Below are 16,261 nucleotides of genomic sequence, written 5' to 3' on the forward strand. Positions count from 1 at the left end.
TTAAACATTTTTGGATTTTTTTTCTGTAAAGGGTTTTATTTTCTTTTTTTGAATCTTTTGATTACTTTTTACTTTTAGCAAAAGCGAAATGTTAGGGGTCAAAAATTTTCTTTTTTACAAGAATAAAACTTTTTTTTACAAATTTTATAGGACAGCGCTGGTTAAAGTACGGCTATGAAAAAAATTATAATTTAAAATAACTTTTAGCAAAGTGAAGCATTTGTTTATATTTAGGTGGAATATTAAATGTTACGTTTACTGATTTTAATTAACCTAGGCTGCTTATCGATGTAAGTCGGTGAATTCGCTTAAACTTATGGAACAAGTAATTGAAAATGTCCAATCACTTACTATCAAATTTTAATTAAAAGTAGTCTATGCTTGCGATCACTAAATACTGTAAACCGCCATCTTGTTTTTCATTATGACTTTTCAGTTTGCCGAAAGGCGAAGTATTGATGAGTTAGAGCAGCTAATTGAGGGTGAGGACATAAGACATGTGGCGCCAATTAACAGTAATAGAGCACAATACAAAATATTTGACAACTGGCCGTACCTCAACCGAGCAAGATTAAGACCAAGAAAAAGATGGCTTGACAACATAGAAAATGACATTCAAACGCTGAACATAGACAATTAGAAAACAGCAGCACAAGATAGAATGACTTAGAAGCAAATCGTGCAGAAGGCCAAATCCTACCCCAGGCTGTAGCGCCAAATGATGGTGATGATGATGATTTTTTAGTTTGCAGCAAAATCTTCATTAATCACAACACATATTTCGCAAGCTTTGATTTCTACGAAAATACGACCCAAAAACTCTGTAAACTCTATTGAGGCAAAAATAAGCTTACTGTTGAAGACAATTTAGTGATAAATAAATAATATTTTTGATTGCACTAACCAAGAACTGATTTTTAACTTTTAAACTTTCCGATAAATTTCTTCAAATTTTAACTTTTATTATTCCAGGACTAAATTCAAAACTCTTGACCATAACATCGAAAATTCCATAAAAGAAACCAATAATTTGTGAATTATAATTTCCATTAGTTTACCCAAAAAAAAAAACTTTAATTTTGAAAATAGATTTTAAAATCTTTGTAAATTTATGTGTGCCCCTTTTATACTAAAAATATAATCATAAAGCTATGCCATAAAATTATTTTCTTTTTTTCAAGTTATTTCTTACAAACAAACAAATCAAAAATCCACTTAGTAAAAATCCGATTTCATAAAAGGAAAATAATAGAAAAACAACTTCTTTTTGAAGTCAAAACTAGGAAAAAAAATGTCCTTTCGGAATGAAAACACATTAAGTAAAACCATAAATTGATAAACCAGCAGAAAATCCTTAAAAAATTAGAAAAAAAAAATGTTAAAATACAATCAACTTTTAATATTGATTTTAATTGGGAAATTTTATAGAAATTCAAAGATCAATAAAAAAGCGTTCTTCAGAGGAAAAAAATAAAAACAATTTTTTTAAATTGAAATTTTATTGAGAGGAAACTTTTTAAAAAAAAAAACATTAAAAGTATTTAAAAATGAAAATTGTTTACTTTAATAATTAAGTAAAATTTTATTTACTTCAATGAATTTTGAACTAGAGTCAAAAAGAATTTCTTATTTACCAAGGTCTACTGACTCGATCTATAAAATACCGTGTTGTTCAGACGAAGAGTTTTAAAAAAACATTGAAATAATTAATTAAATTGTAAATTTTTTTATTAAATACATGGACATTTGAATTGAAAACTTTTGTAATTTAAGGTGTTAGCAATAGACAATATTAAAGTAGACAATATTTAATCATATTCGGCGTTTTATAAACCATATTTTGAATCTCTTAAAGTAATTATAATTTAATTTATTTTTAATCATCTTCTGTATTGTGCCAAATTAGCATTGAATTTAAATTGTCATTTTGTGTTACGTGGCTCAGCACCTAATCGATATCTTATTGAATTTATATGCTTATAACACATAATACATAAATAAGTAAATTCAATTAAATTTCCAGGATTGCATATTAAAAACCTTCTTCGTCTCTTTTCGAAATTTCACAAATACTCGTTTTATTTACAAATGCTTTCTAAATGGATTAAAAAAGGAAACAAAAGAAACTCCCTACGGGCATATTATTTTAAACTATTTTCTGCATATAGTTAAATTCTATTTGTCCTTAGTGGCTATTTTATATAATTCTCATTCTACCATGTAGTTTATGTGTATACTGCACAACAAATTAAAGTAACAAATTATTTTATAAAAAAAATTCCTAATTTCCATTTAAATCCAATTTTAAATATTTAGATTTAAATTTGTAAAACAAATTAAACAATAAAATTTTTCATATAAATATTCTATATAAAGACATAAAATTCTGCCCTAAATTCAATTCTTCACAAGCACACAAAAAAAAAAGAAGAAAAATAAGAACAATTTAAAAAATAAAAGTTTAAATAAAGAGTTTGTCAAAAGTGTCAATAAAATGTAAAATATTCAATAATAAAAGTAAATTGTGATGAACACATTTACACAATATTTATTTACACTTATACCTCCTATACATATACATCCATCGAAAAAATTGAATATAATTTAATACCCATGTCATAAAGTCCTCACTTTTTCCAACATTTTCATTTGAAACAGCACACAATTCATGTATTAGGCGTTGTGTAAAGAAAGTCCTTTTCTTTAAATATTCAATTTTTATTTGTTATTCTTTTCACTTCTCTTTTGTCGTCCATTACATTCATTTTTTACTATAGAACAGGCTTTTATTTTAAAATAATTCAAAATATTTTTAAAGTTGTCAAAAATTTTTTTTAATATATACACACATACCCACACAAAATATATACTACACTTTTTATTACCCGTCAACAAACCTCCCCCTCTCTAATTTCTATAATATATACATATTTACCAAAAGCAGACAATAATTGTTATGTAATCTTTAAAATGTTACCCAAAATTGTATTAAGTAAAAAAAAGCATATGGTAATGTGTTATGTATAAGGACAAAATGGCATTTTTATTTAACAATAAAATGAGACGTTTTTGCGTTAAAATGAAGTGTCTGTTTCTGTTGTAAACCCGACGGGTGTCCTTACACAAAATGAATATGATTGTTATATATTATGTATGTAGGTATATAAAGACCATTAAAAAAAGAAAGTAATGAAAAATAAATCTTTCGATTTTTAAATTTTAAGTGTATTAAACAAACAATTTTTGATTTAAAGATACGAAAATAGAATGATGAAGATCATAATTTGTAATCGAAATGAGGCAACAACGCACACACGTTAAAGAGCCCTTCCATTTAGCAAATAATCGTACTTAAGTATGAAAGAGTCGAGCTTCCGAGAAAAACTCGAACCTGTATTTGTTAACGTTGAGTTCTTTCCCTTTAGACAACAATAAATATTCATCAATAGAATGTATACTTTCCTCAAAAACTACACCATATATTTCTATTTCATGAAAAAAAATTGAACTCCCATTGTTGCTGTTTGCGAGACAAAACAATTGTGAAAACGGACAGCCAGTATTAGTTTGTGTACGGCGTTTTCGTCATCGTACCCACGAAATCTGCACAAGGGAGAGGCCGATTTTCCCAGCCTATGCAAGAGACGAAGTTCGGAATAGCAGAAACCCGGTTTCTACACATCTCCAAAAACTTTGCTGTTAACTTTCCCGAGCGTGATGGAAGAAACACTTTCGCATGACAACACTTCGTGTCTCGCCATTGAAGATCGCATTCCGCTCCAAGTAGGTAGACACGTTTAGCCCCCATGGCACAAGAAGGCAGCGCATAGAAAGACAGCGACTGCACAAAGTCAGTCCTGGATTCTCTCACCACCAGCTCATCGGCAACCTCTTTGCCTGCACCTTCGCTGTGGTCAGGCATCGAAATAAGCGTGACTCTGTTTGGCGGTGCCAATTTCACAAGTGCAATAAGGCAGCTTTAGACCAGCTTGGATGTAAACTTGGTCGACATGCAAACAACGCCATCTTGCTGTCCGAGATCACAAATGGTACGATTTTTACACCTCCTTATAAATTGACTCTCAGACAGATCTCTATTACATGTATTTCCTCTTTAAAAATTGTAAAATACTGGTCCATATATGCCCATATATGTGCGTGTACGGGTGTATACCATATACATCCGAATCCACACCCGACTTCGTCCTGTTTTCGTCTGTGTACCGCTCGCTTGAACCCGACTCAAGACGACCAGGGCCGCCTCAAACCCCTTTCGAATATCATTCTTTTGCCGTACTTCTTATAATATAATAGATTTGCAGCTAATTTTGAATTTTTTATTAGTAATAGAATAATAGTCTAAAATATTCGAGCTAGAACCTATCTCAAAATATTACTTCAAATTATTGTTTTCTGTTCTGTCATACTAATAACATACACGTAACAACAATCTAAATATAACTAAAAGAATTTTGTATAGGAGATTTTCCACTAATTCACCAAAAAACTTGTATTGGTATGTTCCCAAACACACATGACTAATTAACTTAATTTTTTTTTCTAAATCGAAAATCAAAAACTTTTGCTACCTCATGCTGCTTTTAGTCTGATATTTATAATTTTATTAGTTTTTCTAAAAAGAGCCAATGATCTCATTTATTACAATATTTTTTTAATAATATTCTTTGTTAATTTCCACTTTTGTTTTTAATTTTTAGTTTCTTTTTTTATTAAATTCCAAAATATTTATTTCAATTTCTCGCCGTTGAACGCGCACTAACGCAGCACACAATTTAATATAAAAATGACAATTGTGTTGCATGTCAAACAAAACAAAAACCTCAAGAAAACATCATTGAAAAGTTCAGCTCCTGTTGTGTACGTTAAGAGTATAAAAAAAAAAAAGCAAATTTTTTTTTCAAAATTGCAATTCAACTACAAAGCAAAAAAACAATAAAACAAGATTCAGTGGCATCCTAAAACAATTCGCGGATATCAAATATCACATAAATTTTAATTCCGTTGTTCTTTACTTCAATTCACCTTTGTTAACTTAAAATAAAAAAAAAATAAAATTGTTCAAGAGATGCTCACCAAAACAAAAACGAAACGAATGAACGAACAAAATTTGAATGAAGAGAGAGAATTAAAGAAAGAAAAGGTGATCAAATATAATTAAGTCCGTTTTCACACTTGAAAACAATCATGAAATGAGATTTAAAAATTCTCAACTCATCTTATTTCTTTCCCATATTTGATTTTGATACAAGAAATTTAAAAAGAAGCAAAAAAAAAACAAACGCATGGGTAAAAATATTATCAAACTGGCGAGTTAAATTTAAAACACTTCTGCATATTACACTTTACACTTGACTCCTATGACTGAAATTATATAAGTAGTGTAAGCAGGAAATGGACATAACCATATACAAAAAATTTGTGGATAAAGTCTCGCTCACACACCACGCTCTTTGAGTATATGAAGGTATTAATAAACCTTAGGAAATAGTTTACCTTAGGCGTACAGAATGGTTTTAAAAAAATTTTCATATATGATGGAGAATCTTCATGTATCTTTTTCCATTAATGATGATTTTGGTAGTACGAATTGAATGTGTATATAGTAGCAGTAACGAATTAAATTTATACATTGAATAAAAACCATGACAATTTAGCAGGTTTTGTTATTTTTACTCCTCTATATAATATTCTTGCTTTTGAATTTTGATTTTGTTTTAAAAATGTGTTATCCACCATTTATGGACCGAAACGGTTATTGATATTGATAATAGTATAAGATTATTATATAACTCGTTGGCCTGTCTTAAATGATTGTTTTTTGAAGATTTTGAAAATTATCTTTTTCCATTTCGTTTTTTGTATAATCTTGAATCTTTTTGTAATGGGTCTCATATGGTGTTAAGAATATATTTTATGACTTTTGTTGTATATATAACATGAGAATATTTTGCTGTCCTATAAATTTATACTATGAATTTTCGAAGAGGTTACAACTTATAAATTTTTGAATTTTTATTTATTTAATTTAGACCAGGTTTGACGCTCCTTGATCACGCTTAAATTTTGCAATAAGTGTATATTTTGGTTGTTTTGTTTTTCAATTTATTAATGTAATGAAGATTTATTTTTTGTTATGGAAGAATTTAATCTTTAAATTACCTCTGTTTTGAATAAATATTTATTTCGGAATAATAGTGTTTATAATATAAAATTTGAATTTCAGTGTACGCACACGAAAAGTAGACAATTGTCAAATTGTTGAGATTGATTTAGTAAAGCCTCCGGAACTAAAACAATAACACTAACAATCTCTTTATATTTAAAATGTTTAACAAGTATTCCTTGCTGGATTCTAATAGCTTTTTTTAAAACATTCATTACTATCTGCTGAGCTGTTGCGTAATTTGTTTCTTATGAATCTTACCCAACCGCAGATTCACAATAGTCGATTCCTAATAGGATCGTTTTACTTTACTCGAAAGCTATATTGTTCAATATTGTACTGCTTTCTTTGTTTGATTAATCTTAAATTTGTCGCAATCGTTGCATTTAATTTTGTATAACCCGTATTTTTTCTTGTAGCCAAAACTTTAATAAACTCCAAAGTTGGTAGTCTTCGATGACCCCAAATGTGTGAATGTTACATTTTCTCACCAAATTAATAATAAGTTAAATATGCCATATTTTTGCTTATGTATCGGATGGTAAACGGTTCTGTTTTTAGAGCGTGCTCCTATTTCCCTGTTTCATTTTTTGTTTGCTTTTTTTTTAACTTTTTTTCATTTTTTGTTTTTTATCCATTCTCAATAGCTGTGTCTACCATGAATTTTTATGCTTTCTTTTAGTAATTTTTCCTTTCCTTGTATTCAGCATTTTGTGAATCATAGAGTTAAAAGTTGCCAGTATGTGTTCCATGGAATAGTTTCACTGGGAATTCGTTTCGGGAGTTGAACATGAAATATAGTTAAATATTAATATATGGAATGCTCCTTTGTATACCTACCTTCTTTAAATAAAAGTTGAATAGAATTTAAATAAATGTTGAATGGAATGTTCTGTTTTATTAAATAAAAACTTTGAAACTTATAAACACCAAATTCTCTTTTTTTAATAAAGAGGTCGTCGACATAGTCAATAGTAATAATCAAATCCATTTTGTGTATTAAAAAACCTTTGTAAAGAAGAACTGAAAAAATCGATGCGGATCAATGCACCGATCACTTTTTATTTAATTTGATTTGTTTTTAAATTCGAACTGAAAATGATCGACACGTTTTTCTAATCCAAATTTTAATTTATTTGTTAACAAATATCATAAATCCAAAAGTTTAGAAAAAAAAACAGTCACCTTTATAATAACCGTTTTTATTTATTTAAATTAACATTTTAATTGAATAAAAATTAAATTCATTTCTCGACAAAAATATAATAAAAAAAAAACTTATAATAATATTTAAAATGCTAGTTTTACAAGAAAATAAAAAAAAATATTTGATTATTGTATAATTTTTTTTATAATATAAAAAACCAGTTATTTTTTATTAAATTTAAATTTCCTTTCCATTTGTATTAAAAAAATATATGTATAAACTTGAATAAATAAATCATTTAATTTTAATTCTATATACACATAATGTAAATAACACCAATGAATTGGCCAACATTACTAATAATTTTGGATATCATATTACTTCCATCTTAAATATGAGTGCTTGTTTCAAAGGCAAACAATATCAAAATGAGCGCCATAAGTATACCATTTTAAAATCAATTTATCCTAATGACTGCCATATTTAAGAAAGAAAAAAAAAATAAGAAGAGAAAAATCTACAAAAATCGATTATCGAAACCGTCGAAGAAAATCTCATTGTGTTATTTTTTTTTAGCACTTTTCCAAAAATTTTTTAAATAATAATAATTTTAATAATAATATTATACAAATTGTATTATGAAATTTTAAATAATTTATTATTTATTAATTTTAACCAAAAATTAATTTAATACAGATGTTAAAACATTGATATTCGAGTAGAATAACAATGAAAATATTCAATATAAAACTACTAGAAAATTACAATAGAACAAAATATTTCATTGTCACTCAATTAACAAAAAATTTTTAAAATTTAAAATCAAAATTACGAGTATTATTAAAAAAAGAAATATTTTTTTTGGATTAAAATGTGGGCGATCAATATATTATATAGATTTGATCTAGAAAAATTTATTTATCCGTTTAAATAATATTTTCGTGACAGAAAAGAAAAATATAAAACATTACCTTCAAATACACCTTTTAATATACCACCATTTTCAAATATGGAGAGCAATAATTTCGGCAAAAATAATAAATTTTATTATTTCCTATTTTTTTTATACTCCATCAAAATTCTGTCCTATACGAAAAAGGTGAAGCTTCTTAAAATTAATTAACTTGTTGTTATTATTATTAATTATATTATTACATACCTGTATATGAAATTATACTGTAATTTAATATGACTCATAAATTAAAATTGAATTGTTTCTCAGAAGAGAAAGTAACGCAAAAATTTTCACTTAATACTATTCTGAAATTAAAACAGCAGTAGACTTTAAACTGTACTGAGTACATATTATTTACGTTTCATGTATAATTATGACGTATGAAGAGAATATTACGCAGTTTATTTTCGAATAAATACGTATACGTCATTTCTTACCGAAAAATGTTTAAACCAAACACCAACAAATGTATTATACTGACATTTGCTTAATGTCATACGTCATACAAAATTCCCATTTGTTTTTTGTAGCACGTGTAAATAAAATGTGAACTCCAAGTTATTTTTTATCTTGATAAACTCCATTCCACGTAAAAATAATGTCAGCGACGCTTAGTTAAGAATTGAGAACATCATTACTTTATTGAGGATCATACAGCACTCTCTTAATTTACGGATTATTAATTTTGCAATTAGAAGAAAGTGAATTATAGCAGGAAGTCATTTTCGATATATTTAATTAGAAATTACGAAATTATAATTTCTAAGAAGATATAGAAAATTATATAAGTCCAATTTGTGATAGCTCGCTTGGGTGATGTAGATTTGATTCAGCTATTAATGAGAATGCCGAACATTTAAAAATTGACAAATAACTATAACTGATATACGATAACTGGGAAAAATCAGAAGACAGAAAAACCTTGTGTCTTTTTGTGGTTAGTTATAGGACCTAGGTAAAGAGGGAAAATACAGGCGAGCTCGATTGACCGTCACAGCGGAAGGGGTATGATAAGTGCTTACGTTTTCGCAGCAAGAAAACTGCCAGAACTCGATCACAACGAGATACTCGAATTTGTTAGATATTTGTCAGGATAGGTCTCGCAGGAGAGTTATAGGCTTGATAAGTGGAAGGGGGCACAATAGATCTACCCCTTGGGTCGCGGTGCATTATTATCCTATGTCTAATCTAATCTTAAAATTTGAAAAAATATAGAAGTTTCGTAAATTGGCGTATAAATTACTGGACGTTCGGACAATGTGGTAAACCTAAAAACAGATTAGTAAAGAAAATCAGATTAGTAAAGAAAATAATCGAAATATTCCAGAATTACCTCTTATATAGTCCCATATTACAAACGATTACAATTTTGAATTGTATCAGACCAATCTTAGTCGATAGCAAGAGTGACAATAGCTTCTTTAAAATAAAATATTTAATTTTTTTTTTTATTTTGTTTTCAACACAAAATTTGTCAAACATCTTATTCTATTTGCATATTTTAATTTTAAATCACACGCTTCTCAAATAAATCATAATGCTAATTTATTATTTGTCAACCTTTGTTTATTAATTATATTTGATCTTGTTTTATTTCAATGATATTTTAAGTTGTACTTCACCATAGAATGATTAACAAAAAGTTAGAAAATTAAATGGAAAAAAAAAACTATTTTTATCTTGAATAAGATGAGTTATTGTTTCAGCTGTAGTACGTTAAAATATTTGTGACATTTATTTAAAATTTTTTAATATTTGCTTTTCATTTTTGAAACAATTGAACAATTGGAAGACGTAATTTTTATTGAATATTTACTAATTAATTTTTTTTTTTCTGAACAATTGAAAAATTGTTGATAAGTAGTAGCTGTACTGTAATTCAATTTGTACATTATTGCGTGGGCACATAATTTGAAAAGCAACAATAAGTAATGGAATTTGAAAATCATCGAAAAATATGTTGTCCTAATCTTAACTTATTTATGAGTCACGCTGATCGCAAAATTAAGTTCCCCCAATGAATATGATACTATTTCAATGAACTCATGAAATTTATTCAGAGCGTCCAATTTTGACTCAGATTTTCGCAATTTTTGGACAAAATATCATTAACAGAATTCATGTAAAGAAATTCTGCTTCTACGAGAAAACTGTATTATTACATTTATTGTAAAACTGTGGATGAATAATAAACAGTTTCCCGAATGTTTTCCGAACGCCAGCCTTCTTATGTAAAATCCAAACCAAACTGATTAAGATAGTCGATTAAGATAGTCGATTACAGTTCCAAAAACGCAAATGTGAAGAACAATAAAGCAACGAAAATCTCCTTATATGTTTCAACATCAGTTACTTTGTATGTTTCAAATTGGTCTTCCTTAAATTTCTTACCAATATTTTTCCATCCCATAGAATTTCATTAAATTATATTCTAGAAAATTTTACGTATTCAATTTTATATTTTTCATTTTATTTATATCTTACAGATTTTCAAAATGATGGACCGTATACCATCTTTATCCTTTTCTGGGATTTCATTAACACATCCGCTATCAATATCAACAAACCAAAGTTTACAAAATCATCAATCGATGACACAACATTTAAATTCACATCATAGTCATTCGGCACACAGTCATCTATCATTGAATTCGTTAAGTTCTTTACATCACGCCCAACAAAATTTACATTCATCGAATAACGGTGGTGGTGGTGGATCAGTTTCAACACCAAATTCATCATCAACTGGTGGTGTATCAATATCATCACCATCATCAGCTGCATCGGTTTCTAGTTCATCATCTTTATTACATCATTCAGCAGCTGCACATCATCTTCATTCACAACATCATTCTGGAAGTGGTACAGGAAGTAGTGGCAGTGGTGGTATCGGAGTTAATAGTAATAGTTTACATCATTCAATTCATTCACAAAGTAATCATCATTTAGGTTCAACATCAAGTTTAGGCGGTAGCAGTAGTTCACAATCATCATCAATGAGTAATTTACATCAAAATATGGGAAGTTTAATGAATAGTGGTAGTAGTGCTAGGTAATAATAAAAAAAAATTAAGTAAAAATTGCAATTCTTTATTAAATTAATTTTTTTTTTTCTTTTCCTTTCTTTAGTGATGTATTTTTTAGTTTAATGATACAAAACACAACGAAACGTCAACAGGAAGAACATATAAAACGGCCAATGAATGCATTTATGGTATGGTCAAGATTACAACGTCGAAAAATTGCACAAGATAATCCAAAAATGCATAATTCCGAAATATCTAAACGATTGGGTAAGTTTAGATTTAAGGTTCTTACATTTTGTTATTAAAATTCATTCTTACTAATTAAAATACAGCGCCTCACTACTACGTCCTACAAAAGGTACAATATTTTATTACATTTTGTGTTTGTGTAAACATTTAAATTATTTACCTTCGTTTCTTTAAATCTTAAACTATGTGAACATCATAAACATTTCCTTAAATGCTCATCACAACTTGTTTTATCAATTTACATTGATCATTTACAATGTGAAACATTTTTTATTACCAAAGATAATCATTAATCCTTTTCATTATTTCAATTCTTATTTTTATTAATTTTGTATACTAGATGTATATATTCTGTCTTCAAAAAGTAATTAAGATTTTCTCTAGACAATAGAGTTAATACACTCGTCTGCACCCCAATAATAATAATAATAAAAAATAAATAACAAAACAAGAGAAATTACGGGAGTCCCGTCTCTGACATTCAATAAAATTCTTGTTTCATTCATCCATCAAATTTTCATTTCCTTCCTTCCCTTTTGATTATTATTAATACTGTTGTTTTTTTTATATAATTGAACAATCAATACATTGAACAATGATTATTTATACGAGTAACAAATAAATAAGAAGAATTTCAATAGGACATCGCGATCATAATAAGAAGAAAAAAATTCACAATACGTTAATCTATGAAAGAAAGATAATATAAATAATTGAAAATTAAGGAAGGATTGTGATTTTTGTAACAATTTAAAGAATTTCTATTTTGTGTTTCAATAAATTTTCAATCTGCTGAAACTAGTATGTTGGAAATGGAAATTTAACTTATTTAATATTATCAAACCTAGGTGCAGTGCTCCAAAAAGAACTAAGACAAACGTCAAACAAATGTCATTGACAGTGAAATAAAAGTGTTTTCCGCTTCTATTTTAATAAGAAATTTTCTTGAATTTAGTGCCCTCTAAAAACTGTAATACTTTCATATGAAAAGTTTTTGCCTCAGTACAAAATTAATAGTTTAAAAATTTTGATAAAAGATGGTCATGACATTATGTCATTTCTGACATTCAATTACGGAATTTTCTCACAAATTTTTTTAGGTTATTAAAAACTAATTTTTGTTTTTCTTTTTGGTTTCCGTTAAGTACAGTATTGAGCTGAATTTCGAAGATTACTATTGTTTTTTTCTTCAATTCATAATTGAACTAGTAAACTTGCCAATATTCAAATCAAAACCTTATGATATTCATTTACAAGATACTTGCTAATGTCTTTTCGTATGGCTTTCGTGTAAGACATCAAGATTTTGCCACTGTCAATATAATTAGGCTCTTTTTTTAAAATATTGTGATTTCTGCCTTAAATGTGTTAATAAAATGCTAACAAATGTTAATTTTCAATTAAAAAATTTCGTATATTTGTGAAAGTTTTACAATTTTAGTAAAGTTTTTCCATATTCGTTTCTTGTATAGCTCTAATAGAATTTTAAATAATAATAATAATATAAAATGAAAGTATAACATTACAATTCTAATAATGTAAAAGAATATAACAAAAAAATGATATAAAAGCACCCCTTATCATATTACAATCATTCATTTCAGTTCAAATTAATATCATAATATATTGTTCGTTTCATTCCGCACAATAGCCTCCCAAGGGGGTTAAATGCTTTCCATTTAACTTTTTTCAATATTTTTTTTTTTGCATTATTATTACTATTTTGATTATTATGTAAGTATGTTTTTTTGCACTTGAAACTCACAACACTGGTATTGTTTCAATCAAATGAAAATCGGTATATGTATATATACGATTCATTCATTCATTAGAAACGTTTATATAGTATACGAGTACCTTATCAACTTTTCTGTCTAAACTTATCAGAAATTCTTAACTCATCACATCATTTATTTCCTTATTATTATCCTTTTATTTTATTTTTTTTATATCTACATTACATATACATATGGCAATATACAATATTCTTTCATAAAATAACAATGAATTAATAATAAAAAAAAAAAAAATTGGAAAAGAGAAAAAAATTATAACAAATAGCAATAATGGGGAAAAAAAGACAAAGAAAAGCGTCCTCCTGTATACCAAAACAATAGAAAACTTTGTACATTTTCTATAATTAAAAGTCTATTAAAACAACGCCATCTCATTTTCAGATTTAATATTATTGTTATTGTTGTTGTTGTTTTTATTTTATTAATTTTTTTTCCTATTTAACTTTTTTTTCCAGATTTTTCAATTCAACAATTTTCCTTTTTAATTTTTCGTTATTAATTTTTTTTTTTTTGTTAACTCTTTTCTTTCTCTAACTGTCTTTCTTCACTCATTTCAATTATATGAATTGTCTTCTTTATGTATGTATGTATGATAACCTATGTATAGGGTAGTGCGTATTTACTTTTCAAATCAATAGCAATATAAAATTAAAACTAATATTATTCGGAGAAAATTTGATGAAACTAAGTATATATAAGATTAGCATATTTCCAAAAATTTGATCAGAACTTTCGCTACGAGAATGTGACGTCCGAGGAAGCCTCTTTTCTTATGAGTTAAAATTCTTTTATGATTAAAGTCGGATTCCCATTTGCATATATTCTACTGGGGTAATGAGGAGAAAACCATACACACTCTGTGTTGCCGTCAGGAGAAGCAAACAGTTTGGGTAGGGTTTGGGATGCTCACGTTCAAGTCACTGAGGGATATCAGCGGGTATTTAATTTGATTCGAGGTAGTATAAATGGGATATGGGAGGTCTACAATAAGCCGGTGATCAATGGCTGCCTGTGATCGATGGCATATCTCTTTCCAGGAATTCCTCACAGAATTTGCTGGTCCCGCACCCTCCAGGTTTTACGTTATGAGGTTTTAGTTGACAACGTCAGGTCAAGAGACCTATGAAAATTCCCATTTGGTTCTCACCCAGTACAATAACTCTAAAGAAATGATACTGTTCATAGTCAACTAAAAGGTCCTTAGTCTTTAATTGACGAGACCCGAAAGGTTTTTCCAATTCGATGCTGATTATTCTTTCTCTGTCTCTCGCTCTATACTACCACGTTGGTACTATTTGAAATTCAAAACAGGTTTGAAATATTTCGCGGTGGTAGACAAAATGTTGAATCTTAAGTCTTAATGTTTCACCTTGTACATATACCACGACAAGTATACATTTTACATTAATTCTCAAAATCTTCCCCTTAAAATATTTCTATACAGGTTTTAATAAAAAAAATTTTTTCTCTTTTAATCGGTGTTCAACCTTCAGTCAATTGTCTGCTAAAACAACCTAGCTCAGATATCTTATTAGAAAAAAATGAAAATCATTAATGAATAACAAGGAAATCATTGTTCTCACTCCTCTTATACTCTTATATGCCATTAGGTTTAGATTCACATGGATTTAATTTTGTATAATATTTTCATTATAAATATGTATATTACGTAGAAAAAGGATAACTTATTCAACATAAAGATATTGAATTTCAAAAACAAAAAAAGAAGAAAAAAAAAACAAAAGAAATAAATAAATAAAACAAAAGGACTCATTCAATCCATTATAATTTTTTTTCTCTTTTCGCTTTACATAAATTTTCTGAAAAATTTTTTAATAATCATATTCATAATAAGAAACACACAATCAATTAAAATTACAAAACGAAAAAAAAAAAATTAATGTCCTTGCATTATAGCACCAGTTATTCAATATTGAAACATCGTCCTTTAATTAAGTTGAAAACAATAAAAAAAAAAATGTAATTATAATTTCTTTTATATCATTTTGAATAAAAAGTTTCGAATTCGAAAAAAATTAACTTTAAAAATGAGCAGAATTTTAATGTAATTTTTGTAATGCCAGGGTATTAAACCGCTTTAAAAAAAACACAGGCTGGTTCAGCAAACGATGGTGGTGGATATGCAGATCCAGCGGTATCACAACCGGCCTACCATATACCATATGCAAGCGGTTTCACATGTAAATATATATACCGTAAATGAAACAATTAGGAAGTTTCAAATCGTCAGTCAATATTGTTTCGTCAATCAACTCTGACTATTCGAAAATGTGAAACGAATACCTTTTCATAATTTTACATTTTCTTAATGTTTTTAACTTGTTGGAAATGTTGCTCGGGCGCCAGTTTGCTTATTGTACAATATCAAATGGAATTTAGCCAATTTGATGTTAAAAACTGAACAGAATCAAGCGGAAAGTGTTAAAAACAAAAAAAAAAATTAACCAATTATCTGATTGTTTTTTAACATATTATACTTAATTACCGTATATATTTTCTGAAGTTCAAGCGCTTTATATAGTTTTTCAATGGTTTATTAACGCAAATTGAAGATGAATAACGATTCAACCCAGAATTTTGTCACAGGTGGTTGGTAATGATATTATGAATCCCTAAATCGCATTCAAAAGCTGTTTTTAACTCCAAAATTGTAAATTTCCAGTTACATATTATTAAAATTTGCAATCCACTTCAAAGTTTTTAAAAAACTCAATTAAAAATTCGAAATGCCCACGTAACGTAGCTCATAACCTAAATTATATTGCTTTGTAATTGAAATACGCAGGTAAACATAAATTTTCCATGATTTTAATAAATAAGTATATGTAAATATGCAAATGATTAAATAAATAATGTAATTGAGTGATATGGATTGACACGCTC

The 16,261-nt window shown here is 27.6% G+C and overlaps 1 protein-coding gene across 1 annotated transcript in view; it reads left to right on the forward strand.

Moving 5' to 3' along the window:
* Positions 1-16,261, forward strand: part of LOC129606582 (SOX domain-containing protein dichaete) — a 67,755-nt gene that overhangs the window by 14,291 nt on the left and 37,203 nt on the right. The window contains exons 2-3 of the mRNA XM_055516966.1: positions 10,773-11,338; positions 11,416-11,579. Of these exons, the coding sequence (XP_055372941.1) occupies positions 10,782-11,338; positions 11,416-11,579 (721 nt within the window). The 5' untranslated portion in view covers positions 10,773-10,781. The remainder of the gene's footprint in view (positions 1-10,772; positions 11,339-11,415; positions 11,580-16,261) is intronic.

Source organism: Condylostylus longicornis, unplaced genomic scaffold (assembly GCF_029603195.1).
Source record: "Condylostylus longicornis isolate FDR11 unplaced genomic scaffold, ASM2960319v2 ptg000019l, whole genome shotgun sequence".
Lineage (NCBI taxonomy): Eukaryota > Metazoa > Arthropoda > Insecta > Diptera > Dolichopodidae > Condylostylus > Condylostylus longicornis.